The 25,703-nt window shown below is 33.9% G+C and overlaps 1 protein-coding gene across 4 annotated transcripts; it reads left to right on the forward strand.

The window, feature by feature from the left end:
- Positions 1-1,684: 1,684 nt before the first annotated feature.
- LOC149565435 (ADP-ribosylation factor GTPase-activating protein AGD5-like) lies at positions 1,685-24,652 on the forward strand. Of its 4 annotated transcripts, none has more exons than XM_089818966.1 (12): positions 1,685-1,883; positions 4,038-4,096; positions 11,226-11,316; positions 12,851-12,937; positions 13,471-13,525; positions 13,682-13,790; positions 14,029-14,365; positions 22,360-22,549; positions 22,693-22,913; positions 23,004-23,288; positions 23,393-23,451; positions 24,195-24,652. In XM_089818966.1, exons 6-12 carry the CDS (start codon positions 13,684-13,686, stop codon positions 24,370-24,372), a joined length of 1,377 nt encoding a protein of 458 aa, XP_089675092.1. In that variant the 5' UTR covers positions 1,685-1,883; positions 4,038-4,096; positions 11,226-11,316; positions 12,851-12,937; positions 13,471-13,525; positions 13,682-13,683; the 3' UTR covers positions 24,373-24,652. The 4 variants fall into 4 exon arrangements, with proteins under 4 accessions (XP_089675092.1, XP_089675093.1, XP_089675089.1 ...); XM_089818967.1 differs by having other exon boundaries at positions 22,363-22,549; XM_089818963.1 differs by lacking the exon at positions 12,851-12,937.
- Positions 24,653-25,703: the final 1,051 nt, after the last annotated feature.

The following is a 25,703-nucleotide window of genomic DNA, read 5'->3' on the forward strand; positions in this document are numbered from 1 at the left end:
GGTTCCTTGGCGAGGCATTGCAAGAGGTATCATATGTTCCTAAAGAACTCATCGACACAATGCTAATGACTTCATTTACAACCCATAAATAGTGATCCTAGAAAACCAAAATAGTTAAGACACTTGACCCAATGATCATTAATATAACACTTCATAATGCTATTACTTCTTCCTACTCGGTTTAGATGAACTCAACATTGACACTAATAGGAACTAGACAATACATGTCCCTTGTTTCTATATATATTATTTAAAAACAATTTTTATATTTTAAATAAATTAAATATTTTTATAATAGAGAAAAAAATCTTGTATATGATTTACTAAAAATGTAATTTTAAACATGAAGTTAGCTATAGCCCCTTCTTATAGTTCTGTGATTAGAACCAATAATGGACATTGGGATTAATCTATAAAATTTCCTTACAGTTCTCAAATCAATGTATGGATGAATCCAAAATAATATGCATGTAGTAACTATATAAATACAAAATGAGTGTAATTTTTTTTCTTCTAATATTATATTTATCACAATCTTATAAATCATATATTATTCTCCTTAAATATTTATAAATAAAATAAAAAAGCTAACAAATATTTATGACATGTTATTTTAAGACTAAAAGATGTAACTTTTAAAAACACAAGTTGAAGAAAGTATATGTCAAAATAAAAATAACAAATGAAAAAAAAATTGAAATTTGTTCATAAGATTGTTCTCAATTATAACAAGTGACATGTAGTGGCGTGTACTTGATGTTTTAGTGAATTGCAATACAAATGAAAATGTATAAGCATAGTAATAACTTTTATTATAAGATTATTTTATTTGTTTGTTAATAGCTAAAACTTGAGACAATAATTGTTTATTTTTAATTTTAAAATTAAAATTTTATTTGAAGTATAATATTTGTTCATGTAATTTAAAATAGCTTTGTTTTAATATATATTATGTTTGAAATAATTCACAAATCTAATTATTCTTCTTAAAATAAATAAATCCTTAATATTTGATAAGTTAATGAAAAATTCTAAAAATATTTATTTTTATTCTTTAACATTTATTTTAATTGTTAAAGAACACTTACATTAATATTATTCCTTTCTTGTTCAAAACTACTAAACCACTATTCTTATTATAGTTAATTGATTTTAAAATAACACATTAAAATATCTATTAACATCTTTCACATAATTTTATGTAAGATAGTAAATTAATGATACCACTAAAAATCTTCTACATTAAAAAAAATATTCCTTTCACAATTTCTAATTATTATTATTATTTTAAAAGCCACATTCCTATTAAAAACTTGAAATACGATTATTGAATTATATATCGTGAACCAAAAATCAGCAGCTCTCCCAAGGTCCATCTGTTTTTTCGGGTCCATTTGTTTTTTTGGAGATCTGTTTTTAGGGTCCATTTGTTTTTTCGGATGCTGGTTTCCAAATTTTATTAATAATAATAATATACAGTCAAATATGCGTATGCTGGATAGACAGGTGCCCTACTTTTGAAGGTCAAAGCGTGTGATGGAGATATACTCCACCAATTCCTCTCAATCATTATAAGAATCATTTCTTTTATGCCCACTACTCTCCAACCGATCAATGACGCGGCATTGCCAAGATAATACAAGCCCAAAAATCCATAACAGGGATAAAAATAAAATTAAAACCTAATTTGAATTCGATCTTGATCGTGCGGGCGCTGCATTTTGGACATTACCAAATTTCCTTTTCCGACTTCTGGTCTGTCTATCGACGTTTGTATATTCTTTCGCTTTGTGTTTTCCAAATCCAATTCATTGCAGCCAATGAGTATGGTGTCCAACGATAAGGCCGCTGTAACGAAAGAGCTTAATGACAAGCACCGACGGGTAACTGAATTATGCTTGGTTACCCCTTCATTTTTCTTTAAATTGTATGCCTTTTGGGGTTTCTCGCTCGCCCGATCTGTAAATCTAATGTTCGATTTATATACGATGATTTAGGTTTTGTGGTACCACATAGTTAGTTGTTAAAATTGTTAAAAAAAAACATTGTTGAGTTCTTTCATCGTTATAGATTTAGGGCTGTTGAATTGTTCGCTTCCAATTAATTTTATATCAATGAATTGTGTCTATGTTAACGACGTCAAACTTGGGGTAGCGATTGCACATTCGGATGAATCGAAATCAAATGATAATCGAAGTGCCAAAACCAGAAAATAATTGTGAAAACGTATCATTAAATGTTTCAATGCTTTCTATTTTGGCATGTTATTCAAGATAGTTTCTTTTATTCGATAAGAATTTTACAGATAGAACAAGGCTTTAAGAAAAATGTTAGGGTCTCAGACGTACTTATCAAAGAAATGGGGCAAATGTCAAAAGACCGTGACATATGACAACTTAAGGTATGACCATGAATATCTGCAATCAGGGTCACTTGTATTTTTGACCATGCTTCTTTGAAAGGACATACTTTTGATATTCTCCCTTTGGTCTCCGAAAGAGCTTCTCTGAATTAGAATATATTGAACACCCAAAGCTTCCTCATTTTGAATCGGATGGGGTTTAATTGTCACGAATTTGTTCTCCCATAGCCACTTTGCTCGACTCTGGTTGAGGAGGTAAATGATCTGTATATTTATTGTCCTTTTTTGACTCCCCACTTCTCGAAAATTTGGAAAGTGGCGTTGGCAACCCTTTTCCTTGACGTTACAATCAGAAGGGCATCAACATCAGTGTCAGAGTGGGATTTCAGACATTAGACTCTTATTCGTCATGTAAGCATAAATCCTTTGAGTCAATTCTGAGTGCGGTGCTTGGGCATTTTTATGTTCACTTAGTTGTCTCTTTGATGTCCATTGTAATTGTCTGCTTGCTATCAAGAATGCTATTGGGATCCTTATCTATTATGGTTCCATCCTTCTCCATCACTTACCAAGCTTTCTATTCAGAATTCAATGAGCTTTGCGTTCTCTCTTTTTTTTTTGTTTTTGGGAGAAAAATGCCCTGAATACTTGTAGTTGAAGTGGAATCGACATTTCAAAGCTAGTTTTTTGTTCTATTGTTGTATTAAACATGTCATCCATCAGTATTAGCACTGATTGACGAGGCTTCCATGAGGCAATCATGCCACGAGATAAGAGCCCAGAGGATACCCATGAATATATTTCATAATTTGTGATGAAGCGTGGCAAGTCTAACACACAACTAGCTATGTTTTGAAACAAATTGTTGAATACTTAATAATCAAACTGGCTTGGCCCATTATCGCTATACCATTCTTGAATATTTAGCCGTTGTTAGCACATTCGTAAGCATAACTACAATGCTCCAACAAAGCAAAATAATAGTTATAAATATTAAAATTCTCATTTAAAATGCCTGAGAAAGACTTAAATACTTACACAGTATAGACAACTGGTTTGCAGTTTAGTTAATTTCATATCGGCTAGAATTGTAAGCCAGTAGTGAATTATATAGTATTATAAGCTCCAATATCTTTAACAATGAAGAAAGAAATTAAAGGGTGAAAGTCCCGGAAAAATGGGTGCTCGCATGTAAGTGGGCTCTCTTGCCTTGTAATTATCATAACTAGGAAAGAATAATGTCAGTATGAATGTCTATACATAGAGGTGATAGTCCAATGACAGAAAACATACACAGCTTTAATCCCGTAAGAATTAAAATTCTGACATGATAAAGTTAATTTGTTCCTGTTTTGGTTTTTTATTATGTCCCACCATTCATATTATAAATTTTTAAATTTTCAATGTTGGTCATCTCCATCTAATACAGTGTACACCAAGTTTCCTGGTGCTAAATTAAGCCACTAGATTAATTTTGTTTTCTCTGTAAGTTCAACTCAATAAAACTGATTGTGTGATGTTTTGTAAATGAACGATCAGTATGGTTTTCTTTTAATCTAATCTGCAAGTAATACACATTTCCTGGTCTCTCTTATATCACTTTTATATTTACAAATTGACGTGTATTTTTTTGTCACCATGTCTCAAATTGTCAATGGAAATGTCTGTGATGCAGATATTGGAAAGTCTTCTAAGGCTGCCTGACAATAGGGAGTGTGCTGATTGCAAAAGCAAGTATGTATTCAGTAAACTGCAGGTTTTCTTGAATAAGTAGACAGTTTTTTTTTGATTAAACGTACACATTTTGTTTGATAGTGAATTTGGGTGTCGTTTGGTGTATATAAAATTTTCTTTTACTTCACATGAGCTGCATACAAGTAATCCATATTTTATTTATTATTTCAGAAGCTGGAGAATAATAAAATCCAGAAGATGATGAGCTACAATTTTTACATAAATTTTGTTAAAACTCAGCTATTTAAGATTAATGGAGCCATGGAAAAAGGAGTAGCAAGGTGTATTATTGTGAAGATTAGCTGTTACAATTTTTTTGAAAATGTGCTTTTTTAAGATCAAGGCAGCCATGGGAAAAGGAGTAGAAAGGTGCACTGCATATAAAATTTTCTTTTACTTCACATGAGCTGCATACAAGTAATCCATATTTTATTTATTATTTCAGAAGCTGGAGAATAATAAAATCCAGAAGATGATGAGCTACAATTATTACATAAATTTTGTTAAAACACATCTTTTTAAGATTAATGGAGCCATGGAAAAAGGAGTAGCAAGGTGTATTATTGTGAAGATTAGCTGTTACAATTTTTTTGAAAATGTGCTTTTTTAAGATTAAGGCAGCCATGGGAAAAGGAGTAGAAAGGTGCACTGCATATAATGTTCATATTATCTGATATATTTTGTAGCTTGCTGCACATTTATGATTGTATTCTTGTATGAGGTGCTATTTTTCACGGGCTATATGGGTCATTTTTAATACTCTATACATTTTCACACAATGTAGTTATAAAAATATTTATCTAATTAAATCTATCAATACATCTTTGGATGTTATTTTCTGTATGTGAATATAATGCTTAGTTGCATATTTTTAATTTTAAATCTGCAACCAGGGCTAGCACTTTTTAAAGTATTTTGGTATTCTTAGAAAAATACCCAAAAGTCCAAATATATTCCAATACATATTATATAAATATAATAGAATGATCAATCTATTATTTATCATTATCCAATAATGATAAATAATGATAAATCTATTATTTATCATTATTTATATATAATAATATAAATATGTATATATCTTTTATAAAGTTTCTTGAAATAAAAAATATGCAATATAAATATATTCCAGTTAGAATGAGTTTATATATATATATATAATAGATTTTAAAAAAGTACTTTAGAATGATAGATATATTCCAGTTAGAATATTGGATATTTACCTCATTCTAATTGTAGAAATTCTGGTATTTTGAGAAAAATCCTGGGCCAGCACTGACAATGACAATAAACTCTGCTATTATAATTTACAAGATTATAAATACTTAAAGTTTTAGGCTTCTGTACATTATCTGATTGGTGTGGCAGGGAGATGCATCTGCCACCCCCTGGGAGACATCTTTGAGATAGGATTGCATCTTCCATACAGGAAATGTACCAGGCATGTCTCCAGGCATCCCATTTTCTAGACAACGCTAAATTTTACAGTGTTTCCCCTGACAAAACCGGAAATCAAATAATGAACAAGAAAAAAAATCCTAAAAAATCTTGTTAATTTGTGTACTGCAATTATTTCATTTAAAAAACACCCGAGTTTCAACCATCATTTATGAATTTTTCTGAGCCTACTGTGAATAATCTTTATCTTCTCGTGAATGAACCCAACGGATTTGGCATGCAGGAATAAACTGCCTCTCATGTGATCCTACACTTGCTCCCTGTGTATGTTGAGGGGCTTCACTTTTACAATTGAAATATTAAAAGCTATATTTAGCTTTTAATTTTGGCATGAACAAAAAGAAAAATAAAATTATAAAACATTATGCTTGGCTATTATACATGGTGCAGGTGGAACCTCCAAAAATCAATGATTACATGCAGAAAAATCCTTGTGCATGGATGGCAATTACGGAAGGTGGTCTTCTCCCTTTCATGGAGACGATGGAAGGGCATGATGAAAATAACTCAAACTAGTTTGTCAATTCTTGGAACGACAGGAAAGTTACAATAAATTTCATTACTTTCCAAGTCAATGAGGAGATTATCGCCATGGCTACTGGTTTATCCTTGGAGGGCAGGAAAAGGCAAAATGCGAGCAAGGTACTGGATGAAACCAGTCTCAATAGATTTTAAGAAAGATGAAGCCCCAATCAAGCATAGAGGTGGGTTTAATCGAGAGGAACTACCAGAGCTATGGGACAAGTAATATCTCTTGATAATGAAGTATCTCACTCTTGAGGGTAGATTTGGTGTTTGCTATTACTACCACTTCCCTTTACTAAATCACTCTAGGCACCATGATGAAATCTCTATCCCGTTCTTCTTATTGCATTATTTAGAGGCCACAATGATGGATGTTAGGGACAGGAAAGAGAAAGACAAATAATTTGTGATATTACACCAGGGGCTCATTATTCGCCTTTATGACTAAAATTTAGCCTTGTACCCTCCCTGTTGTGTTGCCATGCATAATGCCTAGGGTCCATTGTATCCTCCGAGAGCTGTGGGTGGAACTTGCTTTGTGATCCCTACTCCTCAGCCACCCCCATCATTCATTCCCTCTTGGACCTCCAAAAAACAGAAAAAATATATGGTTAGGGCCTAGGTGAATGTTAAGAAAACAAAATTTGAAGACCCCATGAATGTTGAATTGGTGGAGTCCGAAGATGATCATGAGGGTGGCAGCAGGAGGCTTGATAGATTGGCAAAAAGGAAGGCGAGGTGGAAGTAGATGGCTAATAGGAGAATGGAAATGAAGGAAGAGGAGTTGGGGTTGGAGGTGAGCGTAAAGAAAAAACATAGGAGGAAGGAGAATGCTGTTAGGGACAATACATTGAGGAGAAAAAGGAGACCTTGGATTCAAATGTGGGTGAAGTGAAGAAGAAGATGGTTCCCAATCTTGACTCCACCCATGTGAAGGTGAAGTGAAGTTGAGGAGGAAGAGGAGACCTTGGATTCAAATGTGGGTGAAGTGAAGAAGAAGATGGATCCCAGCCTTGACTCCACCCATGTGTCTGTGAACTTTACTAGTAACATTGTGGACTTCACCTCCCCTGCCATAAATGGTACCTCCCCTATGACAACTACTCCCCCAACAGAGGCTATGACAAAAGGAAATGAAAAGTTTTTTTTAGCCCTACCGTGCTGCAAGTCTATGATTCAGGTATGCTTAATGATAGGTGTGCTAGTTGCTAGGGTCTGGAGAACTCCATGGAGAGCCAGAAACAATATTTACTCCCTGCAGGTCAATTTTGCCTCCTTAGATGAGAGCTTCAACACACTTACATAATTCACTGTAAGGTTATGCATGCGACAACCACTATGCACAACTCTTACATCAGGATAAAGAGGAAGCAATGCTGGAGGGTGGAGATTCTAAGAAACTTTACGAATTCTTGTCAGATTATTGGACAAGGATCCTCCTATTGAGGTCGGAGAAGGATTTGGCAAAAATTTAGTTCTATTATTTATTATGCTTTGTTTACAGTGCTGTGGATCTCGTGGGATGAACCAGTTGTGAATGTTTTGGACTGGCCCTACGTGGTATTTTATGGTTTTAAAAATTTTTGCTCGTAGCTTTAGGATTATTTTTATTATTATGGTTTTCATGATGAATATTGCTCTGAACAATATTAGTGTTATGTTAGATAAGTACTTTGACTGACTTTGTAGGTTTTGTGGGGATGGTCTTTTGATATTACATATGGGGGCTGTGAATCAGCTGGTTTTTTGTTGCTGGTTGTCTTTTGTTAATAGATCTCCCATTGTTTTGTTCTTAAGGGCCAGCTCCCTATTTTTGGTTTCTTTAATATAAAAAACAAAAGAAGATCATAACAAAGCTGCCTTATTAATTTGTTGTAATATGATATAAAAGAGTGCTAAATTTTTTTTACCTTATTTATTTTGGAGAAACAAAGAAACCTACAATAATCATTATAATCATTTTAGGCTTGTCAATTATGACATATAAGTTCTTACAATTAATCAAATTGTTGGAATCATTAAACTCTACTCAAAATTAAATTAAATAATTCATGCAATTCAGTCTCTAAGTTCAACATATATAAAGTCGTTTTGGTATATACATGTGTATATATCACTCCATATATTTGTATATCTGCCAACTTTGTATTAATTGTTTGTTAAGTATATAATAAAAGGAATTTGGGATGCTATGGAAATGCTCTATAATTATAAAAAAGTAGTTTTTGACTTTTTTTCTTCAATTTCTCACATCTTTTTTTGTAAGTACAATGTTCTCCCAATTTCTTTTTGAAAAAATCCTGCTCCTTTGGTTCGCTGATTTATTCCCCAAATGATTTATCCTTCTATGGTTTGATCAATATTCCCTAGGGAGTGACTTGTGGTAACCCTAATGATAGCATTCTACAAAAGCTCTATGAGCATCACAAGGGGAAAGCCCATGGATAACTTAGTTGGCTCTCCTGCCTGTTGTGGAGTTAGGACGGGGGATTCTTTTGTTTGACCACCGCTGTCTTCATGAGCACTTATGGAACAATTAATTGTTGGTCACAAAAAGGACGTGGCGCACTATTAATGGTCCATGTGGGGTCTCTAATTATCTAGTTGTCTGTCTCAGCTACATGTGAAAGTGTCTGATAGGCCAGAATAATGAAATCAAGCAATAATAATAAAATTATAAATGGTAAGTCATCTTTTGATTCAGTAGGGTAGACCAACATGCTGTGAAAAGATTAAATCCTAGTTACCGGATTTGTACCTTGGATGCCGGATCTGGATCCAGATTCGTGCCTGGATTCGTCCGGATTTGTCTAATTTTAAAAATTTTAAAAATTTTTTTCTCTTTATAATCGTAATGACTTTGATTCATAGATTCATACTACAATCATGGATTCATACTAGAATCATAAATTTGTACTATACGAAATGATTTAGTTTTAGAATTATAGATGTTTCTCTTATTTTTTTGTATATTTAATGCATATATAAAAATATTTAGATATATATACACACACACACACAAATGCTTACGAATCATAATAGGATTATTTTTTTCACCAATCCACGGATCTGATTCATGTGCCTGAATCAGATTTGTATCCCGAATCAGCAACTATGGATTAAATGGTACATTCTTATTGAGCAGATTTAAGCAAATCAGGGAACACCATGTAGCACATATAGGTGTACTTAATTTCTTTAACTGATTTAATGAGTATTCATAGGGTTTTTGATGGTAAAAATAGTTTTGGGCGTTTGTTCATTCAGAGACCATAATTGTTGGCTTCATTTTTGCTTCTATCTAGAAATTTAAAAGGCTGTCTTATCAAGTTATATGTATTGGTGGTGGAGGTATTAGACTACTTTTTATTGTCCACTGAAAGCTTTGATGTATAGAATCTCCAGCATTACAAAGCTCAATGTGGAGAAACTATAGCCTTTGGAAACAGGATATGGAGGATCTGCTGACCTGAAACGTTAATAGTTAGTAACAGTAGATCCAAAAGAGTCAAACAAGCAGTGAGGGTAGTTTACCCAAGTCTTACAGTCACTTGGGTGAGGTATACAAAATATTAGCTCAAGATTTTCCAAGGATCCGAGATTCCATATTCCTTTGGGAATGACTCCAAACGAGACTTGGGAAAAGCTAAAGAGCTCTGAGCAAGCCAAATGAAGCAAGGGTTTTTCAACTTCAAAAAGATCTTATGACTCTTGAGGTTTGATCTAAATAGGGCACTGTGTCTCAAATCTAAGAGCTTCTGTTGTAATTGAAAGTTCCATGATAAATTTAGATCATCCATAGTTTGCAAACTTTCCAAGTACTCCCTGAGTTGCTGAGTACTCTCTATTTTTTTGCTCGGCTAGTACTCACAAGTTTAACTCTCGTGTTCTTAGAGACATAAAACCATGGGTAAAAATGTTGATGCAGCCTGCAGGTAAAAATGCTGGTTACAATGCCCTTTTCACATGCTGTTTTTGCTATGAAACCATGCATTTTCTCTTTCAAGATGTCTTTTTTTAATTTAATACATTTTGTAATGGAATTTTACAAAACAAATATGTTTCATTAAGAGATTTCAATTTTTAATTCTTTCTAATTTGCTGAGTTTTTGTTGAGTTTTCCCTGAGTTGAAAATTTTGGGCTTGCTGAGTACTTTCCAGCCCAAGTCTGTACATTATGAGATTATCCTTATTAATCTATAGGCTTCTTTTGGTGCATTCCATTTCTAGGTTTTGCTGAAGAAATTTTAAATTCCCAAGATGCTTTGAAATCTAGGCTGTTCTTGTATGTGCTGTTAAGGTGTTGACAGGTCAATTTATCTGGAGATGACTCTCAAAACTGAGGGCAGTTGTGATCAGCTGGCTTTGTTTGATGGCCTAAAGTTCTATCTAGTAGAGGAGGGACATATTTTGAGCCTTATTACTGAGTCGCTCTTTATGTGTGGTGCCTTTGCTCTTTGCTTAGGAATGGTCTTTTGGGATCACATTTTAATTATTATTTCACTTCATTTCTGTCTTCTGTGATCTTACTTATAGGAATGCGTGTGTGGACCTACCTTTTATCGAGAGCTTCTTAAGTTACAGTGACTGTAAGGAAATGCCCAAGATGAATGTCAGGTTTATTTGCCAATTATTATTACTACTATTCTTGTTATGCGATAGCCATATATAATTATTATGATTGTGTAAACCTTTGTATCTGATATGGGAGATTTGATGTTGCAAGTATGTTTTTAAGTTGTTGGGTTTACTTTTTACGTACAATTCTATCATTAAATTTTTTGTTTGTGAAGGATACAATGTATGCTAGAAGGTCAGTCCATATAGACAGTGAAAAATATCTAACCTTTTACCTCTGTACCTGTTAATTATAATGTTAACTATAATTAAATAATAAAACATCTTATTTAGATATTTATTGTTACTTTGCCTGAAGACCTAGCCCTGTTCATTTTAGTTGATATAATATAAAGATATTTATCCATTAGAGATAATGGTTTTTTTTTTTAGAGTCAGCCAAGGATATTTGAACTGTAAGTGTTTGCTCTTGAGCTTCATAAAGCTTCATGACTGTTCACTAGCAAGCTTCCAAATGTTATATTATCATAGGTTGTATTTTAATAAAAATGTATTTGTCTGAATGCAGAGGCCCAAGGTGGGCAAGTGTGAACCTAGGTATCTTTGTGTGCATCCAATGTTCAGGAATACACAGAAGTCTGGGTGTGCACATTTCAAAGGTATTTTTTTCCTATAAAATTTCGCACCACTTTATCCATATTTTCCTTTATTTATGCTTTTTTTTGTAATTTACTTTCCATATTTCTTTTGGAAACTGGTTCATTAAATCAAAGCAATTAATATTATCTTATACAAAACTAAAATCAGATTGGTATAAATTTATAAAACTCTAAGCCAACATGTTTGATTGTGTGAAAAGCTGATATTTTTGTTCCAGATGACAAATGTTGGATACTTGAGTGTAATGATCATTATCCTGTTCTTAGTGTTTGAGAACTTATACTACATATATATATCAGGCTTGTGCATGACAATAGTTAGGTCTGAATCTTATTGATGTTGAAATGTACTCAATCAAATCCATGAGCTACTAAGTGAATTCAAATGGATAGCGGAAATCTGATAACATTGAAGTCTTTCCTCCCATTGTAGTTGCCAGGTTCAAAAAATTAAAAAAATTCATTGTTGGGCGGTCTGCAATAAGTTTTTATTGGAGTTGAAAACTCTTGATTGAATTGGACAAGTCTGTCTGGTTCAAAGAATTCATGTCTGTCTGGATTTGAACAAAAATCAATCTAATAACTTTCATTTGTCCAAGGTACAATTATATCTACACATGAGACTCTTTAAAGTCTCTATTCATCAGTTGGCTTGGTAGATGAAGATTTTAACCCAAAATCCAAGGATATGATCACTCCGTTTCAGAGTTCCTACATGACTTTCTATGTCTAAGAGGCTGAGCTTGACACTGTTGTCATATTGTCTTACATGCAGGTTATGAGTTTGAGAACATTGTTAATATGATAATATCTAATGATGATGGATCATGGTGTGTGATTTAAAATATTGATGGTTAAGCTTTTTTTTCACACAATCCAATTCAGAAACTAGGAACAACATTGCTAATATCTAAAATTTAAATCTAAATATAGGAAGCAAGGATCTGGTAAGTTCATAAGATAATGCTCAAGAAATATTACAAGGCAGAGGACCAGTTGCAAAGAGCGATGGGATTAAAAACTGTTATTTGCCACATTTTTTCTTTTCTTTTGCAGTATTGGAATTTAAAAGTTTTTTGGTTTTATTTTTTCGTTGATGTACCTTTTTGCATGTTTCTAGCAAGTAAAAATTATGCCTTATTTTTTTTTGATTTACTTTTATTTACATTTAAAATTTTCTTATTTGCCACTGTTTTAAGTTGCATCTGGAACCAGCTTTTTAACTCTTAAATTACAAGTACAGATGTTGTATTCATGTTTTATTAAACTATAGAATGGATGCACAGATTAAATTATAGAATCATTTGTTGATCTTAAGTATGACAGTTAGCACAAATGGCAGCATTGTCAAACATGAGCTCCATTTTTTCCATTATTCACAAGACCAATTGGCAGATGATGGACACTGTCAAGGTTCAGTTTGAAGACGTTTACTAGTGATTATGTTCCAGCATGTAATATGATCAATTGATTTTCTTCAATTGCTTGATCTGGAAGAGTTGCGTAAGGTATTGCTTTCTATTTTTGCTGTCAGGAAGCTGGAGGCTTATCCCTAACTCTGGTCATTGGTGCAATTGTCACATGATGCTGAGATCTGTCTGTGTCATGGTTGCAGCAAGAGGTAGACCTCTGGCTAGCCACTTCTGATAGGCCTTGTTGAGCAGAAGCTCTCTGATTATGCCAACAATGATTTCCATCAAAGCCTTTTAGATGATCAATTGTTTTCTTGCTTACAAGTTCTTGCAAAGGATGCAATCTCGAATCATGTTAAACCAAAATGGTTCAACTTTCATTGACAATTGACAAAACCAAATAGTATATTTGGAAATATTTCATTGGAATGAATATTTTCTTGTGTCACTACAAATTTCTTTTCTGTTGAGACTTTCCTTAGGATTTTTGACAAAACAGCAATGAGTTTGTGTCTATGAATAATTTAGACATCAGAGTTAAGAGCAATCATTGCTGTTCAAAATGCATGTAATGTGAAATAAAATCCATTGCAATTTTTTGAAGATGAGTTCATTAGATCCTTTAGTTGTAAAATAGTAGTCATCAGGATGTGTGCTAGTTCTAATTTTGTAACCTGCATGGACTATGTTTAATTTATTTTTGTCTTGGGGCTTGTCTCTGACCTTTTATTTTGATTTGTAGGTTCGATCTGCTACCCTAGACACATGGCTTCCAGAGCAAGTCAGCTTCATCCAGAGTAAGACCTCTAGAAAACCACTCATCCATGGTCCTCTCATAAAGTGCTTCTTTGAAAACTATGCCTTGTGTTTTTATGTAGGTTAGCAGCTTTCTTGCTAGAATACTAGTAGCTTAAAAGTTTTTTATGCATTATATCACATGATTTTTATTGCAGACATGGGCAATACCAGGGCAAATGCTTACTGGGAAGCTGAACTTCCACCAAGTTTCAAGAGACCTTCAGAAAATGATCGAGCTGGTCTTGAACAGTTTATTCGTGCAAAGTGAGTTTCCATGATTTGCATTATATTTCTTGTTTATTAGAATTCAAGTGTCAAACTATTTAATTCAATCATTAAGATTTATAATAATTGGTTAAGCTCACTCAAAATATTGCTGTCATAATGTGATGTTATATAAATTCTGGTATGCAATCTGTCCAATAGCTATCCCCACATCTTGCAAATCTCTTATCGACTGATTCTAAACTTCCTTTCATGTCGTGGTCAAAACCTTTGTCAGGTACGAGGCAAGAAGATGGGTTGCACGAAATGTAAGGACAGCCTCAAAAACACAGGAGGAAAAATGCTTACCTGCAGATAAACAGCAGATTCTTACTAATGAAAAAGAACACAGAGATTATGTTTCTTCAGAAAGGCATCATAGTTATAATGGAGATGCAAGTCGAGCTGGGAACGAGAATGATCATTCTCATGTGAGGAATGTTAGAGATTGGGAGCATGTACAAAGTACGCATCAGTCTGGGCCATCGAAACCTTGTTTAAATCCAAGTTCTCCTCTCTCTTCCTCTTCCTCTTCTATCACTAAGACATCAAAATCTCCTGAGCGACCACATCATGTAAGTTTTTTTATAACCATTAAGAAAGGAAAACAAAACATTTACCAGGCAAATTTACTCGTGCCACTTCCATATTGCCAGAAAAAAAATCTCATCTTTTTGTGTTTTGATTTTTGATTTTCAAAATTTTCAACTGTTTACTGTAAAAGCAGGGCATATAAGTCACAGGAAATATTGATTCAACTTCCCAAGGTTTTTTCTCTTATTAATTGGCATACTGGGAAAATTCTTTAGTATACCATGCCAATGGGACTCATGTTTCCCAATGTATGGTTGCAAATCTAACACATACCGCTAAACTTTATAACAGTCATATTAGCCATTTGATAGCCAATCTGAAATTACAACTTAACTTGAGCAGGAGCATTACAAATTATCATTTAACATAAGCAGGAGGAAAGCTGGGCTGAAGAGACAAAAAGATAGCTAGACCTAAATAGAAAAGCTTGAAGGCATAGTATTCAGATGGGAAATGTATCCAGCTGTGTGCTTCTTGTTAGCCTGCTTCAGGGAAAAACTCATAATTAGTTCAGGCTTTGCAAGGCATAGAGTCGAATTCAACCCTACTTGTTTGTGGAGTGGATCAAATCTCAGCAAACAAATAACCACTAAAATATTATTAGTTAAATATATACATGTAATAGCAAATTCATCCAATCAACATTTTCATGTCAAACTGTGCACTGAAGTCTGAAACCAATATGCAGAGGCATGACTGAATTTTACTTGAATTAGAAATTAATTTCTTTGTATTTAACCAAAATGGTTTACACAGTTAAAAATCCAACGTGTAATCTGTTCAGAAATATTTGTCTGCTGGTAAAAGTGTTTTTTCTTTGTTGAAAGCATCACAACCCTGTCAAAGGGACCTACAGGACTTGTAAACTTTCCTACAGTAAGGAAATGATTGTTCACCATGTTCTTTTTCTTTTGGGGTAGAATATCAAATACAGCAAGTGCAAAATATTATCCACTGAGATGTTTGAACTTGGACGAGGAATGACTTGGCTTAGAGTTGCATGTATATATAGATCTAAATTTATCAAGTTGCTGGCCGAAGTTCTGTCACCGTCCCCATTTGCTTGCTAGTTCCTTGTTTCTCTGGCTACACCATTACTCTTCCTAACTTTTTCTAGTAGGTTTTCTGCTAAGCTTCCGGTTACTGCAAAGACCCAATGAATTTCTGATGCTGTTCCAAGTACACTCATAACACACAAGCTTTCACTTGACATTGTTCAAGCATAATTAATGACATATAATTATGAGATTATATGCTGCAAGGTCCAATGAACTTGAACAATTATCCATTCCAAATAGATTGTTGTTATAAAAAAATACAAAGATTTAAATTTAAAAAACCAACTCTACAATATGCATAAACTAAGAAAAAGTAATAAGAATTCAAAACAAACACCAAGTGACTTACCCACAATCTAGAGTCCTCCCCGGGCACTTTTAAAAAGCAAATCCCAATAAATTAATATTTTCCAAAATGCAGAAATGGGAAAATCATAATTTTTTTTTGTGAAATAGGTTTACTTTTGTGAAAAAACTTTTAGTATGGATGTATTTTAGGATTTTAGACACTTTTTAGTTTGTTAATTGTCTTTAATGTTTAAAAAATACTTCAAAAGTTGTTTTAGACTTCTTTTAAGATTTTGATTGTTGCATTGGATGTGCCCGAGAGCAGACATGTTGCGTCTTCGATGACCTCAAGCCGTTCGTGTTGTGAGATTGTTACTCTAATGGGGTTGGTGTTGCATCGGGACCTCGAGGGGATTTAGCCAACAACATTGAATTAGATCTAATAATGCACCAATCCCACCAGTTTTTAGATTTAACATAGATATAGGTAAAACTAACTTGCCTTGGAGTGCAAGGCAACTTAGAATTTATTTTAGAAGTGCAGTCAACTAAAACCTTAGATCCTTCCCTTGTAGTGCATGACAAGTACAACATAGCTTGGGAAGGAAAGCTCTACATGCTTTATGAGTGACAAAGGTTCCTTCAAATATTATGACAAGTTTGGGCTTCTTGTAAACTGCTTAGTAGTCTTTTCTACTAATGACTTCATCGATACCATGAAAATTAAACGATATTTTTCCCGCAGCTCTGTAAGAGTCATATAACTATACTAGTAGTAATCTCTTTATCTTCTCTATAAGAGTTATATACCTATAAATTTTAATGTTTTTGTTCTAATCTAACAAACTCTAAATGTCTATGTGATCTTGTAAACCCTGTATTTCTCTTTGTTTACACATTAATGCCAATAACTTAGCATAAAGCTTTTGAATATATATAATTATTCAAACCTAACACTAACCTAGATTACAAAATACCTTTTATGCATCAACCTGAATTATGTGTACTGCAATGAAAAGCAATGTCTGGTTGTGGGAACAAATATTTGATAGTTGGAAGTTACATTTTGAAAAGCAACACTAATTTGTGCACAAATTAAGTATTAAAGGTGAGGAAACATGTAATGTCCCCAATTTCACCGATTTATACATAAACAACAATTCCAATAGTGGATTGCCAAAATTAAATTTTTGTTTGATGTCAATTATTTGAGAAAATAATGTACATATACATTCATTGGAGCATACGGAGTTCTTAAAGTATGTAGTATAACTTCTTTATAATGATCATCTTGGTAGGAACTTCGAGAGGGCACCAGTAAATCGTGCAGGCTAACTAAGCCCAAGAGCACATCACATTCACTCTAAGTTACTGGTTCAAATGCAGATTCGGGAAGCAGGTACTGGACGTGGATGTGGGAGGAAGCGTATATATATATATATATATATATATATATATATATATATATATATATATATATATATATATATATATATATATATATATATATGTATGTATGTATGTATGTATGTATGTATGTATGTATGTATGTATGTATGTATCATTATATATATAATATATGCAAAGAGATGCAAGAAATATACAAAACAAATCATTTGATAGTATGACTATGATACTTAACCCTTTATTAAAATTCAAGATGTTTTGAAATTCATATGAATATGTGCTTGTTCAACATTAGAGTTTAGTCTTAGACAATAATTTATAATTGGTCATGTTTAAGATCCAATAGAATAAAAACTTATTTCATGATTGAAGATTCAATCAAGTAATATGCTTCAGAGTCTGAATCATAAGGATTTGCAAGAAAATCCACATTCTCATCATCATTTCCAATTGTTGAAAGATAATTTGAACCAAAAAGGGTTCCACTTAATCTAGATTCACCACGTGACACGCTATCATCGTCATCACCATCTCTGGCTGTAGTAAGATCATGAAGTGTTGCATCCAAATCTGCACTCAGGGGCTACATCCCAAAGCTTTGTTGCCCCTTGTAATGATCATTCTTACATGACAAAAGATGCAAGTTGGCGTGGACAAAGACCACATCCTAGCTTTCTTGGAGCCCAATTGGTTACGGTTCACTGAATGGATGAAGGAGTATGTAATCCAATTCCTTTTAGCAACAAAAGAACTAGCAATCTAGATAGTGGTCAAAGAACATACAAATGAAAAACAAATTAATTTTAAAGAATGTGTGAAACACTAAATTCTAGAATGCAAGTGGTAAACATAAAATAAAATAAATTTAAAACTTACTTCTAATAGGACCTTGATTACAAGAGTTGAAGATGCTTGAAAGGTTGACCATACATGTACCACCATGTGATAGCTCCCATTCTATTGTAGTCCTTTACTGCAAATGGAGAATGCTTTAATCCCGAAGCAAACAACCCAAATTCTAGCCTCACTTTTTCATGCATTTCTTCTAGTTGGAAGAGTCTTGTAAGAGCTTTGTGGCACCCTTTAACAACCTCCTCATCTACAAATGGTGCAACTCTAATCGGCATACCAAGTACCCCCTCACTATAGTACCAAGGAGATAAGGCATATGGAAGGAGGTGCAATGGGGTAGTCATCTTCTCTTAGTGATGGTGGATGATGACTCCCACTTGATTGTATAAGACTTTGTTTTGTGTGGGATCACTCTCATGTGCTTGTATAGAATGCTTTACCTTCTCAACCATGGTGTCCATGTCATCATACACATCCCCCAAGTGAGGTGTATCTTTATTAAAAAAATCGAAGCATAGTCACAATGGGCTTAGTGAAATCCAATACATATGCCACACGAGCCCACCATCTCTCACCCAAGACCAAATTTTTGACCCTTTGGCCTCATTCTGAATTTGAGGCCTTCCATATGCCCCATTGATTAGACATGACCATTTGGTAAAATTCATCTTTTACCTTTAGAAGCCGTCTCATAACAATTGTAAGAGATGCAAAAAGAGTCTCAACAACCTAAGCAAGTTATCAATATGTCAATTGACAGTAAATATAAATTTTAACTAAATTACAAATCAGTGAAATTTAGTGATATCAAAAAATTAATTTACCTTCAGCAACTCCAATTTGGAGTATGTTCTAAAAATGGACCGTGACTTGTGGTGGTTTGTCACAAATATTTGTATCTCCTCCCCCTCTTGGTATATTTTCTTCACCCAATCTTTTTGAGTGCCAATCTTCTACATGACCAAGTTAAGGTAGTGTACGATGCATGGGGTGCAAAAAATATGGTCATACTGACTCTCAACCAAAGCACCCACACCCTTGCAATTTTTGGCATTGTCTGTGGCCACATGTACCACACTCTCACTACCCACCATCTCGATGGCCTCAATGAGAATTCTAGAAATGAACTCGGAATCCTTCACTTCCCCCTCACAATCAACAACTTTCAAAAACATTGCCCCTTTGGGGGACACTGCAATCACATTTATCAGTGGCCAATTTCTTCTATCCTTCCAACCATTTGACACAATAGTTAGACTTGGAGTTTTCCAAGATTTTTTGACTGGTTGAAGGTTTTTCTCTCCATGTGTCTTCTCTTGTTGCAATAGGGTTGTACACACCTTTTCATACCTTGGGCTTGTGTAATCGACTGGTCCTTCCTTGATTGCTGCCACCATTTCCTTCCAATATGGTGATCTCACAAAGTTGAAAGGAAGCCCATTTGCATAGAGGCAATGTGTAGTAGCTTCATCAACATGGTCTCTTGAGTCCATTTTAAATGTTGTGTACAATGAACCTCTTTTGCGGGTTGAAATTCCCACTTCTTCCTCATCCTCTCTTGATACAGGTACTTTCAAGAATGGGTATTGGGAGGATACACTTGGTTCAGTGGGTGCATGCGTCTTGCTCTCTGAGAATGGAGGTTGATAGTAGCTTTTTTGGTTATCTTTTGACCAATGCATCAACATCTTTTTGTTCTCTTACAAATGAAACTATTTCTGCACTAGTCATCCTAGTACCATGTTTGTCTTTGCACATTCCAAATCCTTTGCCAGCAAGGACCATAAAATGAAGCTTCACCTGGGAATATGAGCCATTCAAAGGTTTTCCTTCGTTACTTTCACAATAATTGCACTTCCAATAGTACAAGCCATCTCTTGAAACCTGTGATATCCTTGTATGTCTCCACAAAGGAGGTCCTATATCAATTTCGAAATTATCAGTCCCTTTCTCTCATTGCCTACCCACTAAACATTGACTACCATTGGCTGCCATTGTTGCACAATGAAATCTGGTTTTTTGCAACCTATAATAAGAAAATAAATAAATTTTAGTTAGGAAAACAATAATGAACATGAAGCATACACAAGTGTGAAAAAAAGAAAAAAACCTACTAAAATAGATACCCAAACTTGCTTTTTTCATTTTGTTTCTTTAAAAAAAATTGAAAAAAAAACTTTAAAATTTTCTCTAAAAACTTGTAAAAATTCATCAAAATACTCAGGAATGGGATCAAACACTTACCTTAAATCCTTAAAATACCTTTCAAGAAGCTATCTCTCACCGTCCTATCATCAAAATACTCAGGAATGGGATCAAACACTTACCTTAAATCCTTAAAATACCTTTCAAGAAGCTATCTCTCACCGTCCTATCGATCCTCTTTGAAAATGCTTAATTTGCCTTAACAAAGAAAGTAACAAAATGACTTGTCAATGCTTCAACATTCACCTTTAGAGTCATTTTAGGGTTTCCTTGCAAAAAAAGACCTAAAGAAATTAATTAGAGCACATGCAAATTAAAAAAACTGAGTTTTTGGCTTTTTTAATAGTTTTCTGGGCGCTAGGCCCACAGATGCCTCCACAAGACATCTGGATGCATCTGGCATCCATCCGCTTCCGCCTTCACTTCCTGCATCAAGCAGACACATTGGTAACTTAGCATTCACATTATGTTAAACCTGCGCATATCCTTTGAGTGGTAGGAACATCCAGTTATGAGCACTTTCCTCCTTGGCGTATCCACAAGTGGCAGGAGTGTCCAACTATGACCAATTTCATCCCTTGGGAAATCAACTTGCCTCTCAGCCCACAAGAGGCAGCAATGTCCAACTACAACCAATTCCATCCACTTGGGTTGAGACACTTAGTTCAGTAGAGCCAATAAACCACATCTGACTATCTTATTTCCTCCAACTCTTATCATATATTTCAGCATAATAAATGCATAATCATATCACTCAAATTAACATTTACATCAAGTGTAATAAATGTATAACCATATTACCCAAATTGCATAGTATGACATATGTCAAGCATAATTATACCGTTCATGCAAAACAGTCTTAAATCAGCATTTCAGCCATAGGCTGATGTATATCTGAATCTGATTCTCTAATATCAGAATATTCCTTCAGATTGATTTCCTTATGTCAGATTTGTCCTTGATTGATCTTTTAGTACATTAGTGAATGATGGTTGAATGATTGTTGATTTGATAATTGAATGATTTTTCATTGATGATCGATGAGTGATTATTGAATGATGCTGATTTGACCACTGAATTGTTTTTAATTTGATCCCAAGATGAAGTGACGATTGATTTGGACTTGATAACTGTTTGTTTGACTTTCTGACTGATTTTTGCTTGATTTCTTGAGGGGTTCATGATTGATGGATGAATGAAGGATCTGTTTTGATGGATTCATAATTGAAGATTCAAAAGTGACCCTTGAATGATCAGAATGATCACTTTTATACTTCATTGGTGAAAGGGTCACCATCATTCGCAAGCCTTGAGTCACCATCCTCCATCAGTGCCATTTGAGAGTAATAAATTATTTCCCAAATTGATCTCTTGTGAATGTCTTCCTCAAATGAACCCTTCATCCCTGTATATCTTCCCATATGAAGGAGAGTTGCACCTTTCCATCATGTCTGCCCCTTCTGAATGGTCACAAGATCTCACAATTACCAAACTTTGAAAGAGTCACCACCCTTCATCATTTCTGCCCTTCCAGAGAGACAAGTTTCCATAATTACCACCTTTGAGAGAGTCACAACCCTTGACCGTTTCTATCCTTAGGGAGAGTCACTACCTTTCATAATTACAAGCCTTTCAGAGAGACAAAACCCTTAATCATTGCAGTCCTTTGAAAGATTCACCTCCTTATTTTCTTCTCATTCCTTTCTTCTTCCATTATTCCTCCTTTAATTCGTATGCTTCATATTTTCTTCCTTTTACCAGAGCCCCTTTAAATGAACTCTCCTCCCTTTTATATTTTACATCGAGGGAATCACAACTCTTCATTGCATATCTCTTGACCTTTCATCAAACTTAATTAAGTTGTAGTTATATTAGATTATTTAATTTATTTATTTTAATATTCTAATTGTTTTATTATTATTTAAAATTCCATGCTTCAAGAAGCTTCCACCCTTAAACAAATTTGTCAAGTCATAAAGTTGAATGAAGTTTTCCAGTAGTAGTTTAAGCTTTGCAATGTCGAATAAGCTAAAGATGAATGGGAATTCATATTTAAGAAGCTTCTCAGCTATTATTTGAATTTCCAATATATTCATGATTTCAATCCAAAACAAACCATTTTTTAACACACTTTAGCTGTGATCTAATTATATTCCATTGGACAGAAGATTCCATCAGCATCAACAACTGGTGCTGCATCTGTTATTGGAGATGCAAAGAGTTCTGTTGCTAGTAATCCTAAGATTGATCCAGCAACTGAGCTTTTCAACCTCTTGAGAATTGAAGATCCCACACCTCTCAGCAATGAGGCATCTACTTCCCAAGCAGATGATAAACCATGGGCAGCATTTCAGTGTAAGTGCTTGTCAATTTTTGTTGCACTGAAATTCATTTACCTTGACATTGGAGGTGTTATTAATGTAGAAGCTGAACTTTAAAGCTGCTTTTACCATTAAGTTTCAAAAGACAGGAATTAACACCTTCTCTTGATCTTTTAGCTGCAGAAGCAACAGAACCAGGTGGAAAAGATCTTGGAAGAGTGAATGTGACAGCTAAAAATGATGTAATTGCAGGACTAGAGGACTTATTCAAAGCATCACCTCCAGTTATGGATAAGCAAGGACAGTCACATTTTCCAGCAGATATGAAAAAAGATATTCCAGCACAGCCCCAGGTGGCAACTTATGCAAAAGACAATATAATGAGTCAGTTTGAAAAGGTAATTGGTGCCTTGCAGTTCATTAAAGCAACATAGGATAAACTTCCAATGTTTTTGGTCATTCAATTAATTGACTAATTATGCATTCAGACTGCTATGGCTTCTCCATATGTTCTGCATCAACAACAAGTTGCAGCACTTTTGGCTCAACAGCAGTCATGGATGATAGCTGCTGGAACAGCAACTGGGGGCAAGCAAGCAGCTTTGTACCACGGACAGCAACGACAACATGCTTTTCAAAATAATGGAATTATACCACCATTGGATAATTTTGGACGATCAGGTCAGGGCTGGCCAGCCCCAGGTATCAATTCTCAATTTCCTGGGTTTACACAGGGTATGGGGCCACAAAACGGTCTCCTTTCAGCACCCCAGGTAGCAACAGACATTGATTAATTCTTTCCCATTTTAAATTCAAGTCATTAGTGTGGATTAGCTCTATCTCAATCTAAAATGTGTTTCTTTTTATGCTTATACAGGCTAACGGTTTTGTGCAAACTAGTACATTATGCCCTCAAGCATTTGGAGGAGTTCCCAGGTATCTTTTTGTAATTTTTTTCGAATGGATAAATATTTTCTGACAGTAAATAACTAAGTGTGTTGCATACAAGTAGTAGATGTAATCAGTGCAAAACAGTGAAATTTAACACTATCAGATTTCCACAATCCATTTCAATATACAATTGATTTCTAGATTCGATTGTGTCTTTTTTTTTATCATCAATGTTTCGGATCACTCTGTGATCCATCATCAGGATGAGAGAGCAAAGGATATGAAAGAAAGAAAAATATGATGGATCACAGAGTGTGATCCAAAAAGTTGATGATAAAAAAACAGACAATCGAATCCAGAAACCAATTGTGCAATGTGAAATTTGCAGTTTTGTTTTAGGTCCAGTTTTTGCGCTGCAAGTTTGAAGACCCCCTTTATATCAAGGTTTGCCTTATCTAGACTTACACAGTTGGACAAGTAGGCTTTAGTTGGTATGAGCTTTCCAGTACATTTACACAATTGGACAAGTATGCTTTAGTTGTTATGAGCTTTCCAGTACATTAGGTAGATGTGCAAGCTTCTGTTTCAAACTCTATATTTTAGGCCCAAAATTTCAGATCACACTCTTCAGTGATTCACTAAAGAAAACCAGGGTCAGCCGATCCGAAGAATATAGGATCAGCCATTTGCCAGAGTATAGGGCCATACTTAGCCCAAAAGTTATTTGTATATTTCATGACAAAGTATTTTTAATTTATTGTACTACTCACGTATTTCCATTCTCGCAGTGTGTACAACATGGCAATTCCTAGCAGTACGGGGGCCTATACATTCTCAGAATCTTCCTCCGGGGGACCACACTCAGCTGTGCGATCTACCGTAGCTCCTTCTGCAAGCACAAGCTCCACTTCTGCTAACGGTTATGACCTGTCTTCACTTATGGCTGGGACATTTTCAAAACAGTAGATGATTTATGGGCCAATGTGAATGGGCACCATCGAGAAAGAGATATTTGGATGCCCGAAGGCAAATAATATAATTGAATTCCTATTGATCTGTAATTTTAACATTAATGTGTCTTCATTAAGATAGATTAGAGTAGTTTCATTTTGTGCCAGGATGATTTGCGGTTCATTGTGGAAGTGAACTGCTATCAGAAAAGTTATTCGTCTTGGCTTTTTCAAATGATCAAATATGCATTTTGCTTGGATATTCGGAAAATGGATGCCCGGTGCTGTTAAAGTGAGGACATGTGTGGTTTCTTCATTTATTCTTTTCGATGTCGTTTGCAAGATTTCATATGTAACAGCTATCCGCATCCCACGATCATCTTTTTATATTTTCTCTATTTTTTTAGTTTTCAACAATTAAAATACAGAATATCTTAATATTCATTAGCATGCAGGCGGTTATTTTTATGATATATGATGGTGAATGCATGCTATTGGCGAACTTTTCAGAATGGTGAAAATTTAGGCTGCTTTTGCGTAAATAAAGTAAGATTAATAATAGTGTGATCGTGAGATTTGCATGCCCATTGGATTATTATTATTTTGTTTTATAATAAAATAGTACAATAACTGGCAATTGCACCGTCCTTGTATTATAAAAAACCTTTTAAATAGAGAAAGAAATATTATTTATTTATATGATCATTAATTTATTTTATAGGAAAAATTAAAAAACAGATTTACATCCTTTCACAAATATATTTTAAACTGATATGAACTATAAAAACTTGAAAAATATAAAAATTATGAACTATAAATTTTTAAAATAAATTATAAAAAAACAATTTAACGAATAAATTAAAATTAGTAAAAAGCTAAAACTTAAATTAGTTTTAAAAATCAAACTAAAGACTCATGATTAACTTACTATTTCATGGGGCAAGGAAAAAATATTTTTGGAAACCAAGGTAAAACAACTTCTATCAACTTAATTATAAATTATTTTAAAAAAAAAATTAATTGTAAGAAATGTAAAGTGGTAGTGCATAAAATCTTCTTTGTTCAAAAGACAAAAGATATACGAATCGAAGTACAAATGAAATATAATGATATATTATAATTTTAATGTTATCTTTTAGCTTTTTGTTAAATATATAAATAAAATATAATAATAATAAATAGGTTATTACATGTACTAGAGTGGTTTTTCAAGGCTTTACCTCATCTTAGCTTACCCTTGGATGGCCAAGGAAAAAAAACTAAAAAAAAATGTTTTCTAAACAGTTGAATACAAATATAAACTATAATAACAAAAATATAGTGAAACTTGATAATATACTCAAAGTC

This window comes from Cupressus sempervirens, chromosome 3 (assembly GCF_028749045.1).
Source record: "Cupressus sempervirens isolate cs-2001-9-10 chromosome 3, ASM2874904v1, whole genome shotgun sequence".
NCBI classification, from domain to species: Eukaryota; Viridiplantae; Streptophyta; class Pinopsida; order Cupressales; family Cupressaceae; genus Cupressus; species Cupressus sempervirens.

What these genes read in the sequence shown, in the direction of transcription:
- LOC149565435 (XM_089818963.1), top strand. Translation starts at nt 1,821, where the DNA reads ATGAGTATGGTGTCCAACGATAAGGCCGCTGTAACGAAAGAGCTTAAT. An exon ending in TGTGCTGATTGCAAAAGCAA is followed by an intron (nt 4,097 to 11,225) that starts GTATGTATTCAG and finishes GTCTGAATGCAG; the next exon opens with AGGCCCAAGGTGGGCAAGTG. An exon ending in ACCATGGGCAGCATTTCAGT is followed by an intron (nt 22,550 to 22,692) that starts GTAAGTGCTTGT and finishes TTGATCTTTTAG; the next exon opens with CTGCAGAAGCAACAGAACCA.